General features: G+C 41.5%; 1 protein-coding gene across 8 annotated transcripts in view; it reads left to right on the plus strand.

The window, feature by feature from the left end:
• Positions 1–11,459, plus strand: part of GLYR1 (glyoxylate reductase 1 homolog) — a 50,922-nt gene that overhangs the window by 533 nt on the left and 38,930 nt on the right. For 7 of the 8 annotated variants that reach the window (XM_036309402.1, XM_036309403.1, XM_036309397.1 and 4 more), the window contains exons 2-4: positions 595–631; positions 1,552–1,631; positions 11,288–11,426. In XM_036309402.1, the coding sequence (XP_036165295.1) occupies positions 595–631; positions 1,552–1,631; positions 11,288–11,426 (256 nt within the window). Of the gene's footprint in view, positions 1–594; positions 632–1,551; positions 1,632–2,547; positions 2,742–11,287; positions 11,427–11,459 lie in introns of those variants that run through there. The other variant, XM_036309401.1, reaches the window with a different exon arrangement.

The raw sequence follows: 11,459 nt of genomic DNA on the forward strand, positions 1-11,459 counted from the left end.
GGGGTGTCGAAACCGGACTGATGGCGCTGCCCCGTGAAGACATGGAGGGGACACTTCTCCTTTAGGCTTGGCAGTGACCAGTACCTTCTTGTGTGCCTCTCGCAGTCCGCTTCTGTGCCCCAGACAACCGCCCGAACCAGGACTGACCGTCGCCGCCTCTCTAGCTGCGTAGCTTGTTTCTTGACCCCAGAGGAAAGCTTCCATTAGCATTTGGCAGGACGGACTGGGCTCGCGGTGAACTGAACCAGACTGCGAGGGGAAGTCTGTGTTTACAGAGCAAACTGTCCGCCACCCCCACCAAGGGGGGGGGCTCTAGACAAGTGACTCTCGGTGGTTTTGTTATACCCCTTGTTGCCAGAGGAATGCACACACCTTCTGCGCATATGTGTACAATTTTGCACTCCAGTTCTGAGGGGTTTGGACTTGTGGGGCCATCCATGGAAGCCAGGAGTTAAGAACTCCTGTTTGCCAGCTTTTGTTCTGGCGCTGGAGGATGCAAGTGGAGATTTAGGGCAGTAAATGGCATGTTGAGTGGGTTGCAGGAAGCGGACACGCTTTTCCAGGGCAAATGCTGACTCTCTGTGTTTTCTCTAGGGGGAAACTCGGCCGGTACCCTCCATGGCCGGGAAAGGTGAGTGTCTTGCCACTAAACTAAAGGAAGGCGTCTGAAGTTGGGTTTGAAGAGGTGACGAATGGCAGATGCATTCCCCTCGGTTTCTAACCTTGAATGAAACTGTGCCTATTTAAATGCCAATCAGAATTATTTTTTCTCTAATATCAGTTCATTTAGAAAAGCCAATATGTAAATCAGGTCATTTAATCTGCAGTGATTGCTTATTTCTTGAATCAGAGATGGTTTTGATGGAGTCTTTTAACTCTGGAAATCAATTCTAGTTTGAATTTAGCTTTATACTTAAATCTAACAAAAGGAGAAGAAAATAAATTCTCCAGGAAGAGAGAAATCTAAATGTAGGTTAGTGAAAAAAGTCAAAGTATTTTTGTCCCAACTCAGTTTAAATCTTCTTTCCATGTTACCATATGTGGTGCTCCAGTGCATCTTTGCAGAAGTTGGCATTTCAAATGTTGCATGAGGCGATCCATCATAGCTTTCCAAATGTTCTGTTTATATATTCTTGCTAGGAGCCCAAGAAATGTCTTTAGACTGTCTCTTTGCAGCATGGCATTTTCATTGCCTCAGTTGACTTTCATTGTCACTATTACCTGTCTCAACTCTTCCTACCTTGAAATATTTTCAAAAGTGTCCTTTACATTTCTTCAGTGATTATAGGGTCACTTTGAGGGGGGTGGGGGCTGTTGGTCTTCATTTTAATTGCTTTTAAAACAGGACCATTTCAAAAAGGAAATTGTATCTACTGAACACTGTGCTTGTTACATGTTTGATACAGGGAACTTCTGTAGAAAAGTGCCAAGTCTAAACATTCTAGGCCCTGGGTTTTTATTTTAAGACATTCCTTTTTTTTTTTTTTTTTTTTTTTTTTACCAACTTTGAGCTGTGGAAAAAATCTTTTTTTCCCCCCTTTTATTCCCTAGATTGTTAATCCACCCAAGGATTTGAAGAAACCTCGTGGGAAGAAATGCTTCTTTGTAAAGTTTTTTGGAACAGAGGATCAGTGAGTAGCACTCACCAAGAGTTTCCCTTTGCCTTTTTTTAGCTTTTGCCCTGGGTCTGAGCTGCTTTGAGAATATTCTAGGAACCCTAGTTCAGCCTTACTATAGTCTGTAAGGATGCGTATCATTCTGGCCTCATACCTAGATAAAAGACGGTATTCTTATCTTGCAGAAACTGTCCTGGGCTAATAATAATGTCAGTCAGGTGAGAACTAGGGCTCATCACCTTCTAAATATAATAATCACATTGAGATAGTTTCTCACATCTCTTTACCCGTCCCAAAGGCAGTTCCTTTTATAAAGCCCACATTTGGTTCTCTGTTAATGGCTGTTTATCATTTGGCTCATGCATGAGGTATACGGTGAAAATTAAAATATCTTAATAAAAGTAATTGTTTAATCTGCTTTCTTTAGTAAGACTGAATAGCTCACTCTAACGTTGTAAAAGTAATGCTTTTTAACCAGACCTGAGTTGAAATCAGAACCATTAATTTGAGATTCTTTGATAGGAAAGCACAATGAGGGGAAGAAGATGTATTTGCTGGAGTGATTTGTTTAACTTTCTTATCACTACATCAAGTTGATTACCCAGGTCTAACTAGTTGGTTTGATTTCTTTAAGTTATATTTCTGTCTATGATTCTTACAGGAAAATGTAATTTGGGGTTAGGAAAATGTGACTTTTCTGATAATTTAATACCAATGATTAAAATACACATTCCTAGAAAGCAAGATAAAATATTCCATAGGAAAATCTCTTATAAACAGTGTTCTTCATTTGCTCAGGAGTTTATGTGTCAGAGTGCTTACTCATTTTGATTTAGCATTTGCCTGGCATCATACAGATATACTGATATACCCAGCCCCAGTTCTCTGTTACAAACCAACTTAGCAGCCTTTTGATGGCAATATTTCAAAGGGGTCACTATCCTGGAGCTGTGAGAGCCAGAGACACTCTGGAAGAGAGAATGTTCTGGTATGCCATGGATTTCACAAGAAAGATTATCCTGATGCATAAAACAAGTGCTGATTGTACAACCACACTCCGAATTGCTTGACACCGAAGGGAACTTGGAAAGCGAATGTTGTGGTGCCCGCCTTCCAGGAACTCAGGTGACAAAGACATAAACATTTAAGATGGGGTTAAGTGCAGAATGAGTGATTCAGATAATTATTAAAGGGCTCTAGAATATATATAGAGATCAGTGGAGAACGACCAGGTCAAAGGCTGATGTAAGAGATGGAATTTGAATCAAACTCGGGATGGATAGAATTGGTATAGGTAAGAACAGTAAGGGTATTCTAGGCATTGGATTATATAAATAAGTGGTCTTTTAGTTGGATATGTGGTCAGAGAGAGGCTCCCCATCTAAGGTAAAGAACTTGTGCTTGGGACCTAGCTGGTTTGCCTCAGTGATTGGAGGGTTGGCCCATGGACTGAAGGGTCTTGGGTTCAATTCCGGTCAAGAGCATATGCCTCATTGCAGGCTCAATCCCCGGCCATGGTTGGGGCGCCTGTAGGAGGCAACCAAATGATGTGTCTCTTTCACCTCAGTGTTTCTCCCTCTCTATATTTCCCCCTCCCTTCCACTCTTTCTAAAAATCAGTGGAAAGAATATCCTTAACAAAGAAAAGAACTTGTGCTTGGGAATGACAGAGGCAATAAGGTTGGCCTAACTTGTGTGCTTCTTCGTTTAGCTAACCAAGTATGAAAGAAAAATGAGAACTTATAGAAAGTGGGGACTTAATCAGATTACAGCAAGCCTGAATGTCATTGTGTTTTTATGATAATGTTTTTTAAAGTTCTGGGAGTTTAGAAAAATAAACTGTAGTCCTTATGTATAAGAAATAGTACAGATAAAACACAGAAAATTGGAGTTGAGTGAATTGCCATGCTCAACAGGCAACCAAGTGAAGCCAGTGAAAAGGATGCACTTACTGAATGCAAAAATAACCTAATGGTGTCGGTAGTGGTGATGATGTGATTTCTAATTGGCTGAAGTTTTTTGAGGGGATTCATAAGCAAGTGGATACAGGGAAACTGCTAGGTTTAATATCTTTAAGCTTTTTAAACTTCCTTGATAGAGTTCCATATAAAAAGCTATTTAAAAATTAAGACATTGTAGGACTAACATGTTATCTTTATGTGGCTAGGCAGTTGACTCCGTAAAAGGAAACAAGGGTAAGGATCGACAGCACTTCTCAGAAGGGAGGAGGGTTCTTAGTGATCAGTTAAGGCAGATTTTATTTAGTATCTTGATATTATCTGAGGGTGAACTCTCCAGATTGTTGGGGAGCAGCGAATTACTTTGGGGAAAGAGCTCTAGATTTGTTACCAGCCTAACATGCATTCATATACCAGTTTCACCTACTCTGATTTGGGCAAGTTCATCTTTCTAGGACTGTGCATTCTTATCTACATGTAAGAAAAATACTCCCGACCTGTACAAAGAAGTAGCGTCATTTACCATAGTGTGGTTTTGGTATATACAGCAAGTGTTCAGCAAACATCAGGTTAGGGTGTAGATCTCTTGTTACAAAAGAAAAAGCTGGTAAGAAGCAGGTGGCTTTCAGTAGGGAAAATGTGAGAGAGACAGACAGACTGCCCAGAAGAGAGAGAATCTGTGTTTGAAAAGAAAGTCACCTGAAAGTTGGAGATTCCTAAGGACATCAGCAGGTCTGCTCTTCTGACCAAAAAGGCTTTGAACACAAAGCAATACATTGTTCCACCTTTTTTCTTTATTTTTTCTTATTTTCACATCCTCCCATCTTTATGTAAAAACTATACTGTGCATCTCCAGGAGTACAGTCCAGTCCATGCTCCCAAAGGGATTTGGAGGAGGAACTTGTCAAGATCTGGAAAGGGGACCAAATCAGACAAAAGAGTAGGACTCTAATGTGAAAAAGCAAAGACTGAAAAAAGCACGATCCAAATTGATGAAATAATAAGTGACCGGAAGGAGGTAAACACTGACTTGTTCATAAACCTCCCAAATGTTTCAACAAGGGGCATCATGAGTATAATAAACATATGACTGTTTAGGACATGTATAAGGAGTACGATATGAAACAAACATTTAAGAGGTGGTTTAGAAAAGAAATGCAAGTGAACTTTTTAGGGATGAGAACTGCTTTGTGAAGGGCAAAGTCATAAGGGCTACAGAAGAAGCTGGTCTCTACCTCACCTTTAATACTTGATGTCAGGCACATTTTAGAATGGAGGCTCCTCTGGTGATTAGGCACTGACCACGGTGGACAGGGCCTGACCCAGTGGGGCTATTCCTGTACTCCTGAGGAATATAGGATTCAGTTACAGGTATTCAGTTTCAAAACTGACATACTACTTATGGAGAAAATATATAGAGATGGGATTTTTTATATTAGCAAGGACCTTTATTAAAGAGTAAAAAGAGCCCAGCCGGTGTGGCTCATGAACCCCAAGAGGTCACTGGTTTGATTCCTGGTTGGGGCAAATGCCCAGTTTTCAGGCCTGATCCCCAGTAGGAGGTGTGCAGGAGGCAGACAATGTTTCTATCTTTCTATCCTTCTCCCTCTCTCTCTAAAGTCAATAAAAACACATTTTTTCTAAAAAAAGTAACTCCTTTAGATAAACAATGATTTCAATCTTTTAGAAAGTTGATTTTTCTTTCTCCCTTCCTCTGCCAAAACTTCTAACCTATTTTGTTGACATCCCACTGTTAGGAAGAGAGAGCCAGATTTTCCTAACCAGCCTCCCCTGTGAAGTGAAGGACTTAGTAAGATTGCTGGATGACCACAACGGGAATTGCCCACAGTTGTCTTCTGTTTCATGGAAATACAGAGGGGAAAAATAACTTTAACATAACTTTGTCAACTCTATCAGGTGGCCATAACCAAAGATTAAATCTCAGGCACATGAGGGCCCACCTTGGACAGGTGGCTGCCCATCAGAGGAGAAACTGAGCTCAGAGTCTACAAGTTTGGTCAGTGACTGTGGATGACAGAGTGAAGGGAGTTTATTTAGTTTGTAGGTGCTCAAAATCAACAGAAACAAAAATTACATTTTCAGAAACTTCCATCTATACTGGTAGATGTGGAAACTGAGAGGCAGGAGATTTGTGGATTTTAAGTCATAGATGTCAGCCTGAGGTACTTTTACATCAAGCCAGAAGGTGGGACAGGCTGGGACAGGCTGGGTGTGAAGTGTCTGAGTACTCAAATAATTCTTCTAGAAAAATCTGTGGCTCAGAGCATAACAGATTGGAACCATCTAAGCATCCCTTTTTCTTTTCACCTGGCAACTGATTGACCCACTTTTACTACATGTAACACTGTGTAATAGTTGAAGAATTGAGCCAAGTAGAGAGTGAGGGCTACTGCTCTTAATATTTTGACTGAGCCAGCAGTGTCCTTCTGCCAGGGCTAGACAGTAGTGATCCTAGAGCACTAAGTAGATTCCCACCTAGCATCAGCACAGCTCCCATCCTGTAGGTGACTCCTTTGGTGGCTGAGGCAGGAGCATGTGTCATGCACTGGAATTATAGAAAATGGCACCAAAAAATGCAGCTGGCAGCGTTGATATAGACAGCGCAGCTTGAAAATCTCACCCAGCTTTTGGGAATGTTTTCAAGTTTTGGGAACAAAATCTTTATCTTATCTGCAAGACTTTGTTGATGTCTCTGTGATAATCATTGCTTGAAATGAACTGAGAAATTTTTAATTATCTTTTTGTGTGTAGTTCTTGGTGGTTTTGTTTTTTGTTTTGTTTTTGTTTTTTTAAATATATTTTATTGATTTTTCACAGAGAGGAAGGGAGAGGGACAGAGAGTTAGAAACATCGATGAGAGAGAAACATCGATCAGCTGCCTCCTGCACATTCCCTAATGGGTATGTGCCCGCAACCAAGGTACATGCCCTTGACTGGAATCGAACCTGGGACCACCTGGGACCCTTGAGTCTGCAGGCCGATGCTCTATCCACCGAGCCAAACCAGTCAGGGCATGTTTTTTGAGTTGTTTATGGTTTTGGGGGGTATCTTGATTTCTGAATGGCTTGGATTTGAAGCTCTAATACCTCAGGATACTTAGACTTTTTCAATGGTTTGCAGTGGAGGGAGATTAGGAATTATTTCCAATGTGCTACTCACCAATTCCAGATGGAGAAGTGAACCCACATCTTCTGACCCTCTTCTTATCCTCACCTTTGGACTATGCTTGCATGTGTTCTCTCTCCTTCCCCCACACCCACCCAGGTCATTTCATTGTGTCTGTGCAAAGTCTGAGACACATAGTGAGGGTGTTTGAGATTGTTCATGGACTGGCGCCTTGAATATGGTAGCTTCATGGTATGATTTTAATTTAAGAGGAAAGCAGGTCAGAATTATGGAAGTTTTTGAAAATGTAATTTGTTGTTTTTAATCCTCACCCAAGGATATTCTTTATTGATTTGAGAGAGAGAAACATCAGTTGGTTTCCTCCCGTACACTCCCTGACCCAGGATCAAACCCACAACCTGGGTATGTGTCCTGATGAGGAATTGAACCTGTGGCCCACACCAAGCAGGGCAAAAATGTGATGTTTTGTGTTTTTTAAAAAATATATATTTTATTGAAGTTTTACAGAGAGAAAGGGAGAGGGAGAGTTAGAAACATCGATGAGAGAGAAACATTGATCAGCTGTCTTCTGCACACCCCCACTGGGGATGTGCCCGCAACCAAGGCACATGCCCCTGACCAGAATCGAACCTGGGACCTCTCAGTCCGCAGGCCGACGTTTTATCCACTGAGCCAAACCGGTCAAGGCAAAAAAATGTGAAGTTTTAAATTCATTTTGAGTGGAGTGTGTAATCTGATGGTGGCTAAGTGGAAGGTTTATATTCACAAACGAAAACGACTTTGTAGGAGGTATATCAGAATACCAGGGTAAGTTAGCTGCTCTTGACCGTACTACAGTTCATCTAACAGGCATCCAGGCAGTTACTATCCACCTGAGGAAACCTTACAAACAAGGAAATAATGGGGAAAACCCTCTGGGCAGTCAGAATAGCCCTTGTTCTACAGCAGAGGCCTTTATTGATTTGATGTTTTTTAAAGATAGTACGCCTTTATAGTTACCAAAAAAACTCAAGCTATAAACGATGAAAGGGTTCCATTCATCTCTTTCCCCCAGCCACCCAGTTCCCTGCCTATAGTCATCAGTGTTTTTTATGGCATAGCCCTCTAGAGATAGTGTTTGTATAATCAAGAAGCTACATATTCCTTTTTCCTCTTTTTTGTTTTTTTTGTTTGTTTGTTTCTGTTTGGTTAATCCCCACATTGCTTTTCAGAGAGAAAGAAAGGGGGAGAGAAGGGGAGAGAGAGACAAACATCGATGTAAGAGAGACACATCAACTGGTTGCCTCCTGCACACGCCTCGACCAGGGATGGGGAGCAAACCTGCAACCCGGGTATGTGTCCTTGACCAGGAATTGAACCTGAAACCCTTCAGTGCGCAGGCCGATGCTCTGACCACTTTACAACACTGGCCTGGGCCTTTTTCCTCTTTTTTGCACAAGTGGTAGAATACTACACACTGCTCTACATCTTGCTTTTTCCACTTAGTCAAATATCTTAAAGGACCTTCCATTTTGTACTTTGTAATGACCTTCCTGATTCCTAGCTACTTTGTTTTTAGGTGTTTACTTCTACAAACAATATGTAACTTTCTTTTACATAAAAGGGAAGGCACATGCTTTAGATGCAATTTGACTAAGCTTGATTTTTATGACTTCCCAACCCACAACAACTTGGACAGAAAAGGTCCAGCTCCATCTAGGCATTGGGAGAATGACATAAGGAAAATCACAAGTTACAGCTTATATCAAGGAAACAAACAGCAGTCACTAAAAGAAAAAAAAAAATACGCAACAACCACAAAAGGCCACTAATGCCTTACAGCATTTAACCCAGAGTCACCCTGAATGTGCCTGGAAGGCATCATTTACCCTGTGATTATTTATTGAGCACCAGTTGCATGCCAGCCCCGCTTGATGAGCCTCAGTGGATAAGAGAGTGGTGCATTATTGAAGCTCCTGCTGAAAAGCAAACCCTCTTTATGGATACAGAGAGGGTTTTGCAGTACTACAGCCTTTAGAGAAAATACTCTATTCAGACAGCCAAAAGGATTTCAGTTTGATTTGCTTTCATGAAGTAATCTTCCTGGGGCTCTGGCGGGCTGGCTTTTTATTTACTGTTTACTAATGTGGCAGGATGCTTATCCAACAACTGATTGATTAAGTAGATTAACTTTTTGCATTTATCTTTTTTAAAGTCATATTTATGCTGTCAGTTCATTTAGCAAACCATTTTCACTTTTCAAAGATGATCATAGAGGAAAATTTCACTTTACTATCTCAAATGCCAGTCTTCAGGTTGAAAGGGATTTTTACTGTATTGTTCTCCTGGCAGAAATCAGTAAAATGCTTCAATAAAAACATAGGCATGGATTTATTGGTGCTTCCTCCAGATAGCCTTACCCTTCCACTTACTCTGAATCAAAGGTTAATATGGGGAGGGAGGTTAGGAATTAGGATTATTGGAGTATGTTGTCCCATCTCAAGGGCTCCATCAAAACCACCCTATTGGTTTTTTTCTGGAACTTGTGCAGTTCTCAGCTTCTGACTGAAGCTCAGAAAAAGGAAGAGGCCTGTCTTGAGGTCTGTGGCTCTTTTAAGCTTCATTACTGATACTTGTATCATGTTTGAGCCACCAGTTGGTATGACAGCTTAACTGGCTTTTCAGGGAGTGTCTGGCTTTGTATCTGATTGCTCTGATGGTCTGTCCTTCGAAACACTATACATGCGAGGAGAGGCAAGAAGGTCAGTTCAGTGGTATACTTGCCAGACACTATGGGTTTGAAATTTAATTCCATTTGTCTTCCTATAGATCGGACCCACTTAGCTCCATTGTGTCAGATTTCAAATTTTAAAATGAATTGGTCACGAGAAAGTTACCTGCTTACTCATCCAATGGAAGCTCTATGCAGTGAGATCAGTGTCTGAGTCCCCTTTCTTTTTCTTTTTTTTTTTAATAAACTTGTATTGATTTCAGAAAGGGGGGGGGGGGGGACATCAATGATGACAGAGTCATTGATTGGCTGCCTCCTGCACGCCCCCTACTGGAGATCAAGCCCGCAACCTGGGCATATGCCCTTGACCAGAATCGAACCAGGGCCCTTCAGTCCGCAGACCTAGGCTCTATCCACTGAGCCAGACCAGCTAGGGCTGAGTCCCGTTTCATCATTCATTATGTTTAGTTTTGTTTACCTATAGGTAACATGCCTAGTCCTGGTTTGCTGCCCCACTTGCCAGTTGATGGTCCCAGGGCTGTTGTGTTTGTACAGACCCACTGTCACAATCATTATCACAACACCCAAAGCTGTTGGTGGGTTGGTAGCACTATTTTTATGTACACAGGTTAGCACTTTTACTATCCTCCTATATAATAAAAAGCTAATATGCTAATTAGACCAAATAGCAGAAGGACCATTCGGGCAACCATTTGGACAGCCTTCCGGACAAAGCCAGGGCTGAGAGGGCCATCCGAGGCTGCGAGGGGCTGCGAGGGGCTGCGAGGGCTGAGCCCCTTGCATGATTTCGTGCGTCGGGCCTCTAGTTATTAATGAGAATTCTATAGCTTTCTCCAAGGGAAGGAACCTAAGTTAGTGTGGTAGCCCAGTTTCTAAGTCCTTACCCAGATCCACTTTTTCTGAAGGGGATACTATGAAACCTTTGAGTGTTACAAGGTACAACATATAAATTAACTATTACCTTGCCAAACCTATAAAATTCTCTCCTTTATACTGTGAAACTGAATATCATTTAGGGAAACCACAGAAAGTCAGCTGAGGCTGAATTGTTCAGATGGTAAGTGTGGTTGGTCAGATATTCCAGAATTGACAATTGAGGGCTTTTTCTACTTTCATATGTTATGCACGGATGGTAGTAATTAAAAATTAAATATTAGAAGAGTATGTTTTTCTACCTTTAATCGCAAATAGAATCTTGTTTTTGAAGGCCTCCCTTTGTGCTGCTGCCCTCATTCCAAGCCATGTGTCGCATGTTTTGTGTGGTATAGTAGCCATGGATACAGTCATTTATGAACACATATGGGCTCCACAGCTACAAATATCTGTAAGAGCAGATGATTTTAGATGTTGCATTTCCTAAGCCCTCATATCCCTGATTCTGAGTTGATTGACAGGTCATCAATCTGGTTTAGGTTGTTGCCAGTGGTGATGCTTCTAGGTGCCCTGATTTCCTGGGATCCATATGTGGCCATCTATACTGTGTGGTAAAAATGGGAGAGCAGCTCCAGGTTTCCTCTGTCCTGAGAGCAAGTGGCATGCATGGTGTGTGTGGTTCAGTGTAGAAGGAAGGTGAATAGGGGCGGAAATAACATATCACACAGTGATTTCATTTGGAGGATATTCTGATTTTTCTTGTTCTGCTTGGCTTGTTCCAAGAAAACATACTTTAAGGCTCAAGAGCTTGAAATGGTCAATAATATGTTTTGAAAAAATGGCAGGCCTGTTCAAAGCCCAATGAAAGCAAATGGATCATTGCATTCTGCTGGGGTGAGGTCTTTGATACTTTCTGGCATAGGCTGTGTGGATCATACCCTTTCTCTGTGTATTTTCTGCTAGTGCCTGGATCAAAGTGGAACAGCTAAAGCCATACCATGCGCATAAGGAGGAAATGATAAAGATTAACAAGGGAAAACGATTCCAGCAAGCTGTGGATGCTGTGGAAGAGTTCCTCAGGAGAGCCAAAGGGAAAGACCAGGTGAGAGACTTCATGATTCTTAATTTATGCTAA

This window comes from Myotis myotis, unplaced genomic scaffold (assembly GCF_014108235.1).
Source record: "Myotis myotis isolate mMyoMyo1 unplaced genomic scaffold, mMyoMyo1.p scaffold_m19_p_5, whole genome shotgun sequence".
In the NCBI taxonomy this organism is placed as follows: Eukaryota; Metazoa; Chordata; class Mammalia; order Chiroptera; family Vespertilionidae; genus Myotis; species Myotis myotis.